The 18,589-nt window shown below is 41.4% G+C and overlaps 1 protein-coding gene across 2 annotated transcripts in view; it reads left to right on the top strand.

Annotated features, from left to right (window-relative positions):
• The window catches only part of RYBP (RING1 and YY1 binding protein), a 38,651-nt gene extending 20,493 nt beyond the window's left edge, over positions 1–18,158 (top strand). The window contains exons 2-4 of one of the 2 annotated variants that reach the window (XM_058845290.1): positions 13,209–13,385; positions 13,500–13,598; positions 17,540–18,158. In XM_058845290.1, coding sequence (XP_058701273.1) covers positions 13,209–13,385; positions 13,500–13,598; positions 17,540–17,792 — 529 coding nt within the window. In that variant the 3' untranslated portion in view covers positions 17,793–18,158. The remainder of the gene's footprint in view (positions 1–13,208; positions 13,386–13,499; positions 13,599–17,539) is intronic. The other variant, XM_058845291.1, reaches the window with a different exon arrangement.
• Positions 18,159–18,589: the final 431 nt, after the last annotated feature.

Genomic DNA, 18,589 nt, shown 5'->3' with positions numbered 1-18,589 from the left:
ATCAAGGGGGAATAGGTGGGTTTGGGAAGCAGGAATGGCAGGAACAGGCAGGGCTGTCTCATGTAGGCAGTGCAGACAGATGGGGGAGGTTTGTTTGGTTTGAATCCTGGCACTTGCTGCTGCTCTAAAGTGATGCTGGAGATTACGAAAAGAGATGGTGATGAAAAATATTTTCTTGTTTTTCCTCTAGACAGTTCATGTGTGTGTAATTGCTCACAAAGTTATGCTAACCCCAAAGCTTGTGCTCTTTTACTCCCTGGTTTTGGTGCAGAGTGCGGGTAGAAGCTCCTTAGGAAGTGGTTGCTCAACTCCTTTTTCCGCAATGCGTTCGAGTAAAAACAAGGTTCTGTTTTTAGCTTGCTTTAACTTGGAAATTCTAGTGATAAGCATTTAGCTGCACAAATCCAGTAACAAATTAGAGGAAGAAGCAGCATAACATAGTAGAATCCCACTGAGTCATTTTTGTAAATCTCCAGAAGCAAGTAATTTCTCTAAACTGGTAGATGTGTATCACCAGTGGGGTGTAGTCCCAGAGCTCAAAAAAAAACTTCCCCTGTAGTTAAATGGAAATAAACCCTAACCAAGGAGTATCTTAATAAATACACCCGAGATTGAAGTGCCTGGGTATTGTGATGCTGGGAGCTGGATGATTCTCTTAAACCAGAACCCAACCCAATGTAGCTTAGTAGTGTCTTTCCTTAAGTTGTTTAGTTACCATGTTTACTAATCTAAAATAATTGGTGTGTGTTTATTAGCACCAAAAAGTTGTAATATGTTGTCTGAAAAATAACTGTATATAGTTAGATAATTGGTAGTTTTATCTTTCTCTGCTCATATAATTCACAAAATCTCTCTTACATGACATCAGATATAAAGTAGAAAATCTTGGTGTGTCAGGGCAGTGTATGTTGTCTGAGGAGGTTGTAGAGGATGTGCCATGTGCTGTTCTTGAGCTTTCTGTTCTCTTTTGTTGTACAGAGGAAGTGAAACTTCAGCTGTATTCTGAGTATTCTTTTCTTCAATTTCCAAGTAAGATCTCTGCCAGCTTCTGTATTTCATTCATCTACAAACCAGTTTCACTTTTGTGACACTTGTTAGTTACACATGATGGTAAATTTGCATTTATTTGCTATTTGCACACTGTGTGGTATTTCCTGCTGTATATTCATCCTGTCAGAATTTACAGTGGGATTTACAGGGCTGATGCATTGTCTCATACCTAAAAATACCTCAGTATATCTTTTATACAGAAAAATACCCAAGCCTCATTTCTTTCTGCCCTGACTAATTGCCAGGCATAGAGACAGTTTAACAACAACCTCTTAAATCCATGAGTGACAACTGACTTGGTCACAAATAATTTTTGAGCCCATATCTCTGCATTTTCACTGTCATTAATTAGTTTAACAGAAGGTAGGTTATCTAAAAAGAAATTACTCAGAATCTACGCATTCTTGATGTACAGATTTTGAGTCATTGCAAGACAACAGTCAAGTGAGGACAGATGTTTTGTACGAGAAAGCTTCGAGTTGACTCTCCAGCCTTTGGTTGAAGGATTGTGCTGGATGCTGCTCTTACCTCATGTATTTGTCTCTTGGAAATCAGACAAACAAACATCCAGACACTCACTTCTGTACCTCCTTTTCCACCAGGGCTGGGAAGTGAAGTAGCTGGAAGTGTTGGGAGCTGTGGGGGCCCGTTTTGCCCCGAGCCTGTGCAGATGACAGAGTGCATTAGGCTGACAAACCCACACGTGTTGCGGGTCAGGCAGGCTGCCAAGAGCTCCGCGCTCGGCCAGCGGGGAGAGAAGCATTAGGAATCCAAATAATCCTCACATCAGTCTCTGTGTGCTGCCTGGTCAGTGGAGACCGAGCGAGCGAGCTGTGGAGAGATTGTGGGTATTAAGTGGGATGGGTAATGAAAGGCTGTGCTGGCACTGATGTGAGAGTCTTTAAATGGAAAATGACTTTAAATGATGGTGCCAGGGCAGTTGGAGTGATTTGCCGCTGGCGCAGGATCACAGTGTAACTGGTAGCTTTCAGTGAGACTAACCACTTCTCCGGGGTGGAACACCAGAGTTGTTTGAAGAATTAAGAAGCAGGGGGGAAGACAACTCTTCACTGAATTTACTTGCTTTCCCTCCTTGGGACTTGTACCAGACTGATGGCAGTTCAGGATTTTGGTTGGGTGTGTTCGTGTACGTACAAATAAACACAAGTCATGAGAATATATGCAAAGCTGCAAAGTAGAAGTCACCAGGATGAAAACTGGTAGGACAATAAAATCAGAATTTAGGCTCAAGACTATCTTCTCTGAGAACTTTCTTGAAAAATCATAGTTTGTCTGGACAAGTAGTTATCATTGTTATCCGCAGATCAGAAGTTGGCTTGCGGAGAACTCGGAAATGTTTCTGTTGTTGTAATTAGTTGTTCCTGGCTTTTTGTTGTGTAGGAGAGCACTCTCTGCAGTTTTCTTTACAGAAGTAGCTGTGTTGCCCTGTCCTACATCATGCTAGGTACACACAGGTAACTCACACTGGTACTCCAAGCAGGAGCTGAAGTTTACTAAGTAGCTTCTCCTAAGGCTTTCTAGCTAGTGGGAGGAAGAGCTTTCAAACTGAGTATTGTAATATTGTTTCCTGGCAAATTTTGAAACCATCTGGGTCAGTTCCTCACGCCCAGGAGTAATAATTCTGAAAGCAAAAGTTTCAGTGCTCTGGGGCTGTGTTGTTCCCACGGTGCCTGCACAGCAGCTATCGACAGCAGCCTGAGTCTCCCTGTGGCTTTCCCGGGCAGCAGCAGCGTGTGCAGGATTGCTGGAGCTGGACACCCCCAAATGTCACTGGTACATCTGTGTTCACTTATCACATTGTGTTCAGAGAACACAATGGAGAAAAAGAGCTCCTCTGAGCACATGGTGGCCTTTTGAAAACGCATGTCTGCCTGCCCCGTCCTTCAGAGCAGCTTTTATTTCTTGGCGTGTTTAGAAAAGCAAGCTGGGTTATTGAACAGTGGGGTTTTCTCTAAACCTCTGGCAGTGACCTTTTCACTGCTGATGGGGCAGGGACAGTGGTGTGAAGGGGTAGGTAGGGTACCACTAACTGGTACCAGTGGGACCAGCTCCCTGAGCTGCTTCCTGGGCAGTGTCTGCTCCACCTTGGAGCAGCCCTGATGTCTCTCTGAGTGCAGGCTGCTGCAGGCTGGGGCTTTGTCATGGAGCTGCATTCCTGGCTGTTCAAGGGCTCTTGAAATGCTGCTTTCATATGAAAGGAAATCCTATCATTGATGTTCTTTTAATAAAAAGGAGGTTTAGCTTGCTGGAAAAGCTCAGTTCTTGCTCTTTTAGGTAAAGCCTCCGGTGTCTGATGTAGCTGAATTAAAATTACTACCTTGCTCAATTGGTGGTTTTTTGGGTTTTTTTTTCTTTTTTTATGGCATCCCTAGAGATTTAGGGTCTATAATGTCTATTCAGAATCTGTTGTAGAAATGGTAGTTTGTCATTTTGCTTCTCTCTGGACTTATTCTGCTAGGTAAATGATAGAGAAGTCTTAATTTTTAAGTGTACAGTATTCCAGTGTCATGCGGGCGTAGCAGAATTTTGCTCTGATGAACTAGGCCATATATTTTGAGGGCACTTTGCATGAGTTGCTTAGAAGAAATTCTTCCATTGTTTTTAAAGAAAGCCATTGTGCCTTTCTATCCACTGGTTGGGTATTCAAGTGATTTGCATTTCTGAAACAGTAAATATGATGTGTATTTAAGCACTATTCTCTAAGTTCTGGACTGGTGATAGGGGGTCAGCTTGAGAATTTTAACAGACTTTTTTGGTAGGGAGCATATTTTCTCTGCATCTCTCCTTTTTCTTCCTTGTTTTCCAAGTTTGGTCTCTCTCCTGCTGTGATTTTGAAGCGTGAGACTCGAGTATCCCAAAACCTGCAGGCAGATGCTCACAGATGGGACATGTCAAGCTGGATTATATGTGACAATTTCCATTATTGGTCAGGATTTCAGTGTCTGAAACAGAAATGCATATATTGGCTGCAGTAATAAGGTATTTTTATAACACCAAGCCTGGTATTCCTAGCTTTAGCACTAAAAACTATTATTTTCTTCATATTTTTGTTATTTGAATTTATAATACAATAACCATAAGCAGTTGCTTTGGGGAATCTGCATGTTAAATTTTTATCAGAATAATTTATCCCCTCATGCTGCCCAACTGCACTCTGTTTCCAGGAAGTTTTGAGCCAGTGTGCTTTTCTCAGGATTACACATAACTTAATAAACAGTGAAATAAGAAGTATTTTAAGTAATGGTTTTTGTTGTAAATCCGTGTATTTTATTATACACATCTTGCTTGCTGCCAGCTTTATGAACTGTTTTCAAATTTTTGCTAGTGAGAGCAGCTTATTTTTGTCAAGCAAGTAAAATGGCCTTAGTTTTATCATCATTCTGGTGCTTGTAGGCAAGTAAATTTTGTGCTGAGATCAGTGATTTTCCATAACAACTTTGTAAGTCCCTGTAAATCATGGAACATTTGGTATTTTGCAGTAAGGTATGGCCATAGATGAAAACACCAGAAGCAGCTGCATGATAAATTTTCCTCTTTGAGAGTACGAAGTAGTGATTGGAATTTTTAGTGATGGATTAAACTGAAGCTCCAAGTGGATCTGTGATGGGTCAATAGCACAAGCAGGGCAGTTGCAGTAAGTTTCCAGAAATTAAGCTTGTGCAGCACTTGCAACATAGAACTAAAATTATTGGTGACCAAGGAAATTGGCATACCTAAGCGGAATGATTTTGGAATCTCAAGGCCATCTTTTTAAGTTTGGGCTCAGGATGATCTTTACATTTCCACTTGCATCTCATTTCAGTTGTGGTTTTTGTGTATACTCACACAATTTTTCTGTTGCTGTAGAACTTCTTCCCTATAAATGCAGTAAATGAATAGGAAGCAATGCTCTTTCTGGAATTCATAGCCTGGACCTAACTACTGCTGGTGGTAGAGGGCAAGAAGGGGAGTTGTAAAGTTGTTTTTGTTCAGCTGGAATTAAGGGTGATGTTGCAACTGGGAGTTGATGCCATTTTAATCTATTACATATTGCAAGTTTTGTTTTAAGCAGAAGAGATGTATTGTGCTGTATTTTCTTAATTTATGATTTTTGTAAAGTGGGCCATTAAAAAATCTTAATAGAAACCCTTTTTTTTTTTTTTTTAAGTAAAATAATGGAGGAAGAAATCATCTGAAAATCTGTTTTTCTGGCTATACTTTAGTCTTAGGGAGTCACAGAATCCTGGAATAGTTTGGGTGGGGATGTACTTTAAAAGTCATCTTGTTCCACCCCCCTGCCATGGGCAGGGACACCTTTCACTAGACCAGGTTGCTTAAAGCATCATCCAACTTGGCCTTGAGCACTCCCAGTGAGAGAATAGTTTGTATATAGTCGTGAATCAGAAGTAGTAATCTTATAGTATTTGTAAGCGTAATGAAGTTGTGATCACTTGGACAGTTCTGCTTCCCCATCAAATGAGACAAAAATGGTCTTAAAACATGGTAAAATTGGTGTTTTGCCAATTCTTTACTAATTTTACACTCAGTTAATTAAGCGTGTTGAACCCCTTATTTAAGGAAACGTTGCTTTTTTAATGAAAGCAGAAAAAGCTATTTCACACATTTCCCCACTCTAGTCCTTAAAAGATGTTCCTATTGGAAGTTAATCCCAGCAGATGAACGCAGAACAATCCTTAGTTAGAGTACACAGCTCTTCAGCACTGCCCTGCTGGGTGTGGTGTGTAAATATATTTATTTATACACACCCAGAGCTCCTACTGACAGGGAGCTGGGGGGCTGCAGCTCCAGGGACAGAGCTGGGACAGGCTGGGAGCATCCAAGCAAGTGTTTTCCAGGGATTTGGGCTAGTCAGAGACAGCAGTTGTGGGATGAGCATCTGGGGGCAGCCTCGGGGCTTTCACTGGCACTCATTAGTACAGATTAGATATGAAATGATCTGCTTAGATGGGTGCTACAGGTGAGCAGGCAGGTGAGGCTGCCAGCACCAACTGTGCTTCCAGGCAGGCTTTTCCTCTGAAAGGAGGAACAGCAGCCTTTCTTCCAGAACTTCAGCGTGACTTTTGTTTTGCCTCCTGCAGACACAGTAAGTTAAATTTCATGGTATTAGCGCTTAAGTAAACGTCAGGCTCTGTTCCAATAACTGATACTCAGTGTTGTTACTCATCATCACTGCTATTTTCAATCCTCACTCTGGTAGCAAAGAAGCCTGAAGAACAACTTCTGTTTAACTCTTGCTTTTGGCTCTCTTTTCTCCAGAGTGTACAGGAGCTGCTGTTCGCTGCTGTTTTGAAACCGCTCAGTATCAGGAACTCTCCACAGAGTCACATCAGAATAAACCCGTGGTCCAAAACACATGCACTATACAGTGTTAGCTATCTCTTTTTGAATGATTTTAGTGTTGTGTGCACAAGGAGCAGAGCCCATGGGACTTGGCAGAACAGACCCAGGTTTGTGGTCACTCAGGTTCAGCTCTTTTTAACCAGAAAACCTGCTATGTGATTTAACAGTTTCCCTGTGGGGAGAAAAAAACCCAAAACAAACCAAAAGAGAGGCCAAGTGCTTGCAAAAATGCAAACAGTGATGCTTCTTTACTGAAAATTTTCCAAGAAAATCCCAAATAGCCCCATTTTCTGGCTCGGGGCTCCTTTCTTGCTGGCAGCCCCCTACCGTGTCCGAAGTCCAGCTGTGCAAGAAGCACCATATAAGATGTTTCTTAATTTGATAGGAAGTGAATGGTCCAGATTCACTTTCATGACTGCATTTCATTTGCAGTTTCTAGTTTTGTACTGTATTAGAATGGGTGTTTTGAGGAATTCTGTGACTTCTTCATTTTGGGGTGGCAAAATTCTGGTCAAATTGCTTCCAAAAACATCTTACGGCTCTGACTTCAGAGTTTTGTAATAGGATTACATGGAACAATGTACATTAAAAAAAGAACTGCGAAGGTACTGAAAAACCTTTAACATTGTGCTGTTGAGAAGTCATAGTGAAATAGTTTATAGAGCAGTTCTGGGATTCTCTTAGAACTGTTTTTGCATGTTTTCACTGAAAAGAAATCAGAAGCATGAGCTGCAGAATCTGTGCAGTGACAACACTGGGAATAAATCTCTTTTATTTATATGCTTTGATTTGTAAACATGCCCAGATATTTTTAAAAAAGTAATGCTGAGGCTCCTGTAACAAGCAAGAATGGGGTATTCTTTTTACAAGCCTCATTCAGAGTCTCAACTCTCCTCTGGTGGCACTGACCAGACGCTTCCCAGCAACCAGGAATGCCTGTCCTGTTCTGTAGATGGAGGTGACAGCTTGCATTTAATTTAATAATGTTCTCACTCTTATTTGATCCAAAAGAAGAGTGAGACAAAATAGAAGAAAAGTATGTTTACATCCAGAAAGACAAAGAACTGGCAGCTTTATGTGAGCCCAGTAAATACTAACTGCTGCAAATAATTTTGAACTTTATAAAGTTTATAAACTTAAGTATGGGACGGTGTGGGGGTGGGGGAAGATTGTTCAATCTGTGAGAAGTGACCTGAAGTCTAAAAACTTCTGGTGGACAAACAAAAAGTTTAAAACACTCTTCAGAAATGTGAACAACTCAAGGTTTGTTGTCATGGCTGGGAATAGTTATCAGCAAAGCTGAGGCTTCTTTATCTCTGTTGCCTGTTCTTGACTCGTCCAAGGAGGTGCAAGACAGGAACTGGATGGTCAAGAAGGATTAAACAGCTGAGCAGTGTTTGGAGGTGGCTGTACACTTTTAAATGTACTTAGTTTATTTTGTGGCAAATAGTTGCTTTCTTTGGGTGAAGCTATTGTTTCGTTGTTTTTTCTAAAATATTCAGACTTGCACTCAGAGTCTTTCAGACTTGTTGCTGTGCCCAACACCTGGGGCCCACAAGTGGGTGTTCCTTAGATGGTCTTTTGTATTTTTAAACATCTGTCTTCTAAATAAAAACACAGTTCTAGCACATCAGTGTTAAAAGAAAAATCTGCTCTTCCACCAAAATATTGCTCAGTCACATATTTCTTGCAGTTAGTCCTTCTAGTCTTCTTTTCCTGTTGTTTTGTTTGCTTGGCCATGTGGAGAACCTGAGATAAATGTATACTGCTGCCATACTGCTTTGCAGTTCTACTCTAAGGACAATGTGTCCATTCATCCTTGTTCTTGTTGCTAAAAAGGACCATGTGGTCATCACAAATGAGCTGGAAAATATTCATGTAGGAATGGGGGCTCATCCCATCATGTTTATAGCTTAATTTCTCCAAAGCTTTGGTTCTTCTGGATGTAAAATTCTTTTGAGGAGATGTTAATTTAGTTTGTGCTCATGGGTTAGTTTCTAATCCTGCTTCATGCTCAGAAGGATGCTTGTTGTATAAGTGTTTTGGCACTGTTTTATAAACACTGTAAATACTTTTAGTCTTGTTTTCTTGTTTTTCTTTGAGCAAAGATATATTCATGTGTGACTGGGGTTATTAAAATAATCATGTACTTCACACTGCACAGTGCATGAAACACATTTTCTCAAAGCACCGCGGAGCCGCGGAGAGGTCGGCTGGTATCACCGCGCGCATCAAAGCCAGAACAGCATGAAATTATCCAAATCCTCTCTACTTCATGTTACATGAGGCTTTTGACTCTGAAATCCCACTCGATGCCACTTTCATTCTCCTGATAACATAGTTTTAGGGAAGTCAGAGCAGTTGTAATTAGATCCATGTTCCTGGGGATTGCTGGGGTCCCTCCAGGTCTGTGTTTCCTTAGGGATAAAGCCCAGTCGTTCCCTGGTGTCTGCAGGAGACAGGTGCCTTCCCTTTTCTCAAGGCAGAGGGGCCAGAGAAATACCAAACAGACAGAGAAATTTAAGTCACATGAAAGATGAGGTGCAACTTATCCTCCTATATCCCTCTTGAAACCCAGGTCTGAGTAACTCCCGTGTTGGATGTGTGGTGACTTGTGCTGCTGCACTCCTGAGCTTGCTTGCAGAGGGGTTATGAGTGGAGCAGCAGAATTCCTGGGTGTCCATGCTCTGGATTTGGTTCTGAGGCATGCTTTAAAGAGAAGCTTTGAGATACAGAAGGAAATGCAAGTAGTGAAACACTACTAGCCAGAACCTTAAAGTTACACTTTGCTTTTTAATTTATTAAAATAGCCCAGCATTGTATGCAGTGAGCACTTCAGAAAAGTCTTGCATTTATTCCACTTCCCATGAGTGAAACATCCCAGTGTCACTTCATGGCAATCTGAGGGTATGATATTTACATATATATATATAATATATTTGCATATAGTATATATTTGCAGGCACTGTGTTTCTGTGAAGTCTGTTACTAAAAGGTAGTAAGGATTATTCCTGTGCATCATTTACAGGAGTTGATGGTGAAGAGACCCAGGTGCCACAGCCATTCTTAGAGCAGACAAATATATTTCAGCTTTTTTATGCAGGAGTTGTCCTTGTTGCAGAGGTCATCTGTTGTTGTGCAAAATGTCTGCTCCTGGGATGTAAACTACAGTTCAATTAATGTGAAACAATTTAATTGTCTGTACATAACTTTGAAAGCACAGTTTAATTTTGTTTAATTGCTCTTAGTTTTAGAGGGGAAGAAGACAGTCCTCTTTTGTTGTAAAAAGAAAAATGATGTGCATTTGTTTGTCACAGCAGTGTTGGATCTTTATTTAGTCTTTACTCAGATTGTCACCTAAATTAGGGCAAAATTGCCTAAGCAAAGCATACTTTTACTATCATAAAGAAATTCAGGTAGGAGAAAACACACCTATTTCAGATACTTGCATTGAAAATTCAAGAACTAAGTCTAAAACTAAGTATTGCATCTCTTTGATTTTTGGGAACTTGAGGTCTTTTAGCTGTGAGTGGTGTTGGTACTTCAGCCTTCTAGTAGGTTACAACATAGTTGTTCCTTAAGCATGAGTGCTGGTTAGAAAGGCTGAAGAGGCTGAACTAGGGTTTGATTTTTGTCGCATAAATTCTCTGTGTATCTGAACATGTCAATGTTGCAGAAAGTAAACCAGTGAGAAGGTTTTGAGATGAAAAATGGTTAACATTGTTTCTGTAGTTGTTTATTCTTACATATAAAGTTTAGAAGTAGTTGCAACTTTCTGTTCAGATTGTTCTACTGAAGTGATAACTACTTTAATATAATAGTCATGTATTTGTGTTGAGGCATTCATTTTGGAGGTGGCCAAATAAATCATTTTTGGTAGGCAGGGAAACTTGGAGTAAGTTTTGGAAGTTGCAACTGCTTTACTCAATTGTGGTTCCTATGGTTATAGTTTGCTGTGGTTAAAAATGTGCTGTTCAACTTGCTTTGCTTGGCTTTTTAGTAAAGGGCTTTTAACCAGTGTGTCCTGGCTGTAGTGGCAGTGTGGGCCTTACTTGAAGGATTTTATTACTCCTATTATTATTACTATTACTATGCCAGTTACTTAAATTCCTGGTTTTGACCCTTTTCCTAAGCTTGTTGCTGGCATGGGTGAAACAGTCAGATTAGGAACTGGAAAGTTGTAGGGTTATTTGCATTATTTCTTAAAAAATCTTTCCTGGTAGTGCAGCAGATCTTGAAAGATGCTCAGTGTTGACCAAAGGCTCAGCAGCTTTGTGCTCCCTCCCTTGTGGCAGGGCTGGTTCTCCTTCCCACAGGTCCCTGGTTGATTCCACTGTTTTCCCTTCCAGTTCTGGCTTTGCCCTCACTAGCAAACCATCCTGGTGGGTAAGAGGAATATGTAAACATGGATTTTGGAGAAGTTGTGCTGATTAGGTCAGTGACTGGCCAGAAAATGATTAAAGTTAAATGCAGTGTGCTGTCACAGGCACAGATAAGGAGCAGAAGAGCATGGGGCAGTGTCTCCACAGCAGTGCTTTAAGGCTGGTCCTTTTGCCATTCCAGCCTCTACGAAAATACAGTGGGACTTATTTATGTGGGTTTGGTTTTTAGTTTAGTTTGCATTTTAAAATTTGTATCTCTGTTCAAGGAGTGCACTCCTGCAACAGGAAGGGCAGTTGGGCAGCTGCACAGGTTGGGTGCAAGGCTTGGAAATCACATCACAAGGAGCACATCAGAGTTGTGCAAAGTGGGAAAAACTCTCAGATTCATGAATTGGGATTTCCCGTGAGTGGCTCAGGTTTCTGACTTAGCTGATTGTGTAAACAGCAAATGACTCTAAGTCTGGGCAGAAGTGGCAGCTTCAAGCAGTGAGGTTAATCATGTATAATCATGCAGGGAGATGGTATCTGCCCTCTCTTTGAAGATTTCTTGACATTTTATCTCTTTTTCAGTAGGCAGGTGAGCAGGTTGCTTGACACAAGTTACTGTTGTCAGCTTTTAGCGTGGTTGAATCAATCTGAAAATCTTTTCCATGTAACCAAACCGCTTCTTTTTACGTGTTTATTCTCAGTCACACAGACAGAAATTGCTGTGTACTGGATTTCAAGGATGCTAAATATCTTTACTGTTCTGTGGAGCAGGTAACTGCTTGATCTGACCTACAAAACGTTTCAGCATCACAGTTATTTAAGGCTGAAGACCAGATCATTGTTCACTCAGATGTGTATGCAGATCGTAGCATCAACTGAGTTACAGTTTCCATGTGGGGTGAAAAATCCAAATGCCAGAGGTGTGAGATGGATCAGGGGCCTGATTACAACCTGGTGCATAGACTTTATAATAATCTGTGTTGGAGAAATGAAATACTTGGGTGTATCTGGCTTTAGTAGGAACATCTTGGTGCCATTATACAGGAAACCAGTACCAAGAGAGACTGAGCAGATACTTGTATTTTCCCATGACAGGGAGTAGAAATTCTCTGGGTGTTCCCTTGTGTTTATCAACTCTCAGTGCAAATGTTATGTGTGAGCAATTAATGTTTTATACTTTTTTTCAACACATCACACCACTAAGTAGGTACTTGAAGGCTCTCTAGATGTTTGTAGTAAAAGCTGGGTGCAGGTACAGAGCTCTGCAGCACAAACCCCTGGGGTTCTGTGTGCCAGCTGTAGAGCTGATGGTACTTGGGTGCAGCTTTCACTGACAATTTGCTGTAGTCTGATCTATATGCGAAACTTGAATTGTATTTATGAACAATTTAGCAACCCTGGACAAGCCTGGGCAACTGTTGCAATTAGTATTTGGATTATTATAGATGACTAAGGGAGTTGATTACCTGATTTAGTTCCTCTCCCCCGAGTGTGTGGTCACAGGAAGCATAGATCTTTCTGGAGTGTTGAAGGGATTGAATCAATCATGAATAACCAAAATATTCAGAGTATAAATTGCTCTGTGATATGCCAGGGGAGAAAGTTTTTGAGTTGTCAAGAGAGGACATTAGAGTTTGGGTGAGGAATGCAGGAGAGACAGAGGTACCAATTCCTGTGGGATGTGAGGATCAATAACCAAAATATTGGTTACATGCAAATCTCCTCTCTGCATTAGCCATGATTTGCAGTGGAAGCAGCGTTTGAAAGGCAGTTTGGGTCTGTTTTTTGTGTGAGCACACTGGGGACTGGGGACAATGGTGTGAGGACGGTGTGTCCGAGGCTGGCACGGCCCTTCCCAGTACAAGTGTGAATGCCCACTTGTCTCCTGTGCTCCTGCCAGCCTGGCCCTTGGGACAAAGTCATCTCAGTTACCTTCTCTTGTTCTTTGTTATTTGTGCAGCGTTTGCTGCTGCTGAACCAGAAGCTGATTTGAGAAATTGAACTGAAGGATATGAAGGAGGCTGATGTTTATCAGGAAACTTTTTTGTCACATTCTGTTCCTTTTCTTAAAGTGCAGCCACGGTGTATGGCTGGCAGCTTCTTGAAAGCTGCTTTTTCACTATTGTTCTCCCCCCTAAAATTGGCTGTGATTTCATGACATAGATGAAGGAAGGGAGCATTATACTTAATAATCTTAGATGCTAAAACCTGATGAAACAGCAGTTTAGAGTATTTCTTTCTTTTAAGGTTTCTGTCTTCTTTGGTTACAGCAGTAGTGCTTCACATCAAATAAGGACATCCATTTGGTTCTTTAAGTGGAGTGTTCTTTCTCTGGTTGCCGAAATAAATCTTCATACTGCTCTCAGTGTAGTTATTTTTACTGTGTAAGACTGACTATAGTTCTCTCTCTTTTCATTGTCATTATAGAAAACCTAGAATAAACTCTCAGTTGGTGGCACAACAAGTTGCCCAGCAATATGCAACACCACCACCACCTAAGAAGGAGAAGAAGGAGAAAGTGGAAAAACAAGACAAAGAAAAACCTGACAAAGAGAAGGAAATTAGTCCAAGTGTTACAAAGAAGAACACTAACAAGAAGACTAAGTAAGTTTGAAGGATGCAGTGTTAAGTGTGATGTGATTTCAGTAGCACTGTGCATTGGTTAATTGTGCAGTTAAACCAACGTTGTAATTTCCCTCTTCCCTCCAATTCTCACAGACCAAAGTCGGATATTGTGAAAGATCCTCCTAGTGAAGCAAACAGCATACAGTCTGGGAATACTACAACAAAGACCAGCGACTCAAATCACACTTCAAGGTAACTCTAGACTAAAGTTGAGCCTATGGTATCTGAGAACTGTGTTAAAAAGCAAACACTTCTTTTTTTGATGCACAAGCACTTGAACACTGCTGGTGAGGACAGATTTAGGCTTTGGAAATATTAATTCTGTTGTCCATTCTGTTTTCATTTCTCTGCTAAAACGATTGTATTGTCAGTTGGGTAGTAATGCTTTTGGCTGTAGACAAAGTGGAGGAAAAACATTAACCAGCAAAGAATCGTATCAAATTCTTATCATCGCTTGATAGGAGTAACAAAGGTTACTTTTTTACTTCCTTATCTGTAATTCAGTCACTGTAATTGTCAAGATAATTTTCCAAGTATACAGGAACTAAGTATACATGAACAGATTTGCTGGGATCTTGCTATCAACAAAAAGCACAAATGACTGGTTTGACATTTGCCTGAGTTTGAAATGGGCCTACAGAGAGAGGTTTATTCCTAGTCTTCCCTGTACTGTTCTTCCATTTTTTAAATCAAAAATTCAGCACCACAGAACAGTTTTTGTATTATTGAACCTGAGAGCTCCAAGAGGAAGAACTGAACTGGGTGTTTTGCCTGTGTGGGCTGTATAAGAATTGCACCTCTCTTTAAAATGTGCTGTAATAGGTGTTTTATAGTGAAGCCACGTGAACTGAGGCAGTATTAGCTGCAAACACTTGTAAAGCACATGGGAAATATGGTTGGCACTGCTGTTGGCATTCAAGTTGGCAAGGTATGACTGCAGAAAAATCTTGGCTCGGAAGTTTTAAATAATAGCATGAAAATCTTTGAAAAGAGGGAATATCCTTTTGCCCAGTAACCCACTGGAATGTAATGAGGGCAGTGTGGAATCTGCTGTGCTACAAGGCTGAGCTGTTTGCAGGGACTTCTCTTAACCAGAAACCCCCAGAGAGTGAAGCGTTCGTTCTCGATTTGATTACAGACAGGCAGCTTTATTGCAATGACTCTTTTCTTGTCCTGTTCTTTTTTAAATGGTACTTATTTTGAGCCTTAGGATGCAGGAGACTTGATGCACTTGACTAATGACATAATATTAAATTGAGAGATTACATCAAATAATTGTTTTTACTCATTAAAGGAGTCACTCTGTCTACTGCAAAGTCTTTTAGTTCATGTTTTTTGGCAAGCTTTTGCCAGGTCTAATTAAGTCTTAATAGTACCAGGTCTAGGTGGGTATTTTAAAAAGATACCTCATCTCCTTTGCTACTTAAACTGTCTTTTTAAGTGTTTTGTTTAGTGGAACTTTCCTGGCAATTCACTGTTCTCAGGAGTGCTGTCAAAAGTCTTTTTCTGATTTTTACAGAATTATAAGGTTATTTTCATGCCCAAATTCTTAACAGTTGTTTTGGGGTTTTTTGTAAATTGTTTTTTGGGGCTCTGGATTTTTAAGAAATCCTGTTTAAGCTTCTTGGACACCATGGCTGTTTCTGATGAAATATCTCAGTTTATACCATGCCTTCCTGTGTACTTTCAGATTGAATGTTTTGAAACACCTCACTTATTTGGCCATATAACTTCCTTGCTATAAACATGAAGCATTGGGGTGTTTAATTTTGCAAAATAACATGAGTGGGCCGATTGCTTTCTTCTATAAGAAGTAAAAATTGTAGGCATGTGCTGAGGAGATTGGTGGTTTCCATCTGTGCTTAATCAGCTCTTTGTACGGGGGAAACCCTGAAGACCTCGCAGAGCAATGGTTGGGAGGCTCAGTTCTAAAAGTGATAATGTGAATGTTTGTGAGTGGGACTGTGGGGAAATCCTGCACCTCAGCCTTTCTGTGTTACTTTGTCATGGCATTTAAAGATGCATGGGCGCTTCCATTTTTTTCTTTTTTTTCAAACTAATTACAACTCTCAGAGCTGCCTTTTAACGAGCAATAGCCGGAGTTCATGTCCAACCTTGTAGCAAGGAGGAGGCAGCAAGCTCTGTTCCAGTATCTGGGACAGCATTTTGGCTCTTTCTGAGTACAAGAGGGAACAAATGACTGAGGCAAATTACAGGAAGAGCTGGGTTTCCTAGAGGAACTCGGGGCTCGGGGAGGAAAATACGTCCTCGTACTACGCTTCCGGGAACGCCGGCGGCCGTGCGGGGGATCTGCCGGGACGGTACCGGAGCGCCGGCAGAAACCTCCAAACCTGCTGAGCCAGCTGGCCTTTCTTGTAAGCCACAAACGAGGTGGCATCATTTCATCTCCCTGTGGTTATGTGTGCAGCTTGGCAGCTCCTGCCAGTGTGTGCAGTGTGGGTGCCTCTCCCTGCCCTGGAGATGCCCCGGGAATCCAGAGCGCGGCTCCGGGCTTGGAAAGGCTGCTCCTGGAGAGAGAAGGGGCTGCTGCAAGTAGGAGTTTTACTGAGTGTTAGCCCAGTGCAGCAATGTTTTTTGGTTTTGGTTTTTTTTTGTTTTTGTTTGTATTTTCTGTCTATTAAAAATGCTTTTCCTATGGTACTTGTTAAAATTTGCAGCAGCCTCCTAAGTTAGATAAGAAAATACTATTTTTGGTGCAGTAACTTCATTTTTGGTGAGGAAGTTTGCAGAAATACAATTGTTCTATTTTGGAAGCTGTACATCCATCCCCAATGCATTTTTCTGTTCTGTCTGATTCTGGAATACCACTTAGATAACTGCTGCTTAAGGACTTTCTCCTTGCTAGCTTACCACTGCAAGCCATTGAGTATTCATGGCGGGTAGAAAATGAGCTTAATTCCCTCTTTTTCTGTTTTACTGCACTAGCCTTGTGTGCTGCAAGTGAGGAGGAGAAAAGGCAGAGTGGTTTAAAAGCTGGAGCTTGATCCCAAAGTAAACCAACCTTCTTTCCATCCCTCTCAATAAGGCAGCTCTCAGCAAGCTGCTTTTCACTGATGTATAAAGACCCTCCTTTTTAATTTCCCTATTGGGAATATTCTGCTGCTTAAGCCTGACCCTTAATTAGGAGCAAAAGCTGTAAATTACAGCAGTCACTGCAGCTGACTTGAAATTTGCTGGTAGCTGGAGGAGTGTCCAAGGCTTGTTGAAGCAGAGCTTTGGACCAGCCCATGAAATGTGCTTGAATGTCAGCTTCCTAGAGCTTCGACCCTTATTAGCTACATTACTAATTGAATGATAGCACAGCATGCAAATTACCAAGATAATCCTGAGCAATAAATACCAGTGGGTTCTTTTCAGGTGGTTTGTATTTTTTTTTTTTTCCCCCCCCTTTTTCTTTTTCCCCTAACCAAAAGCTCTGGCTGCAAAAAATACCGTTGTACATTCTGGATTTTATTTACAATAGCTTTGATTCCAGAGGGAACATTTTGAGCTATTTTATCCATAGGTTGATTGGGCATCTGATTTGTATAAGCTGAAAGCAGCTGAAAGAGAAGCCAAGTTGTCCCAGTGCCTGTGTTGTTTGCAGCTGCAGAGTTCCAACATGGGAATGAAAGAGCCGTGGCCGAATGCTTTCATGTGGTTTTGTATTGCAGAGTCACAGCCTTGTCTCATAACATCAGGGCACATGATGAGATGGTGAATTTAGATAAGAGAACTCTTTCATCTGCCCCTTGGGGAGTAGATCCTTCGCTCTGTCTGGCTCCTGTCCGCTTGGCTCTGCTGTGCCGTCCTCCTTTCTGGCAGGGTTGGATAGGGAGAAGCCTGCAAGGGACTCCCTGTGCAGAGCTCTGTGAGACAGGCTGTTCTCTGGGGCTGAGTGTGCTCCACAGCCCTCAGAGGCACAGGGAGCCTGCCTGGCACAGGCAGCAGGTCACACCTTCATCCTGTGCTCTGCAGCTCTGCCTGCCCAGGTTCTCCTCCCAGCCACTGCCATCTGCACAGGCGAGGGAATGCGAGTCACACCGAGTTTGTTTTCAAATGCTTTTCCTAATGAACTTTCCCTTTCTCCCTTATTTTTATCCTTTTAATAAATATCTTCTCATTCATTTTAGACCCAGACTGAAAAATGTGGACAGAAGTACCGCACAGCAGCTGGCAGTCACAGTGGGAAATGTCACAGTAATTATCACAGACTTTAAAGAAAAGACTCGCTCTTCATCCACATCATCTTCTACAGTGACCTCCAGTGCAGGATCAGAACAACAGAATCAGAGCAGCTCGGGCTCTGAGAGCACAGACAAGGGCTCGTCCCGTTCCTCCACACCCAAGGGAGACATGTCGGCAGTCAACGACGAATCTTTCTGAAAAATTGCACATGGAGTTGTGGAAACTATGAATCAGGGTATGAAATTCAAACACTCCACCTGCCCACGCTGTTCAAATCCTGGAGAGCCTCTTCTGTGCTTGAACACACTTTCTCGGACATCGACCTCTTACTGATGCAACCAGGATAATTTCTGCTTGCCGTGGGCATCTGGCCACCAAGGAATTTCTCACCCTAGCGATTACTCTTGACACTTTTATGTATTCCATTGTTTTATATGATTTTCCTAACAATCATTTATAATTGGATGTGCTCCTGAATCTACTTTTTTATAATATCTGCTGTGCACAATTTTCCATGAACATGACAACTTTTTGTTTTGGGGTAGGGAGCGGGTGGGGTGGGAAGGGGGCTTTATTTATTGCATTCACAAACTCCATCCTCTTTCAACATATCCTTTTTAAGTTCAGTTCTTCTTCCAGTTATACTGTGTACTATCAGTTTTGATATAAATTATATATAAATATATATATAAATAAATATATATAAAGGGTTATTTGAAACCAATACATGGAAACGCTGGTGCTTGAAACACTGTGAAGTGATAAAACAAAATAATTGAACAGTTCAAGATCTGGGACAGTCCCCTTCTGTGAAAGTACTGAAACTGAAATGGAACTGGTCTTAGGTGAAAAGTGTTCCTGAAGGTTTAAACCTGGATGGGACCTGTTCTCTCTATTGTTCCTTCCCCGTTTCTTCCCTAAGCAATGGCTAAAGTGTACTGGACACGGGTTTGATCGTTACAGCTTGGGATCTGAGATAGAGAGGGTTGCTCCAG

This window comes from Poecile atricapillus, chromosome 9, assembly GCF_030490865.1.
Source record: "Poecile atricapillus isolate bPoeAtr1 chromosome 9, bPoeAtr1.hap1, whole genome shotgun sequence".
In the NCBI taxonomy this organism is placed as follows: domain Eukaryota; kingdom Metazoa; phylum Chordata; class Aves; order Passeriformes; family Paridae; genus Poecile; species Poecile atricapillus.
This window is presented reverse-complemented; position numbering and strand designations above follow the sequence as displayed.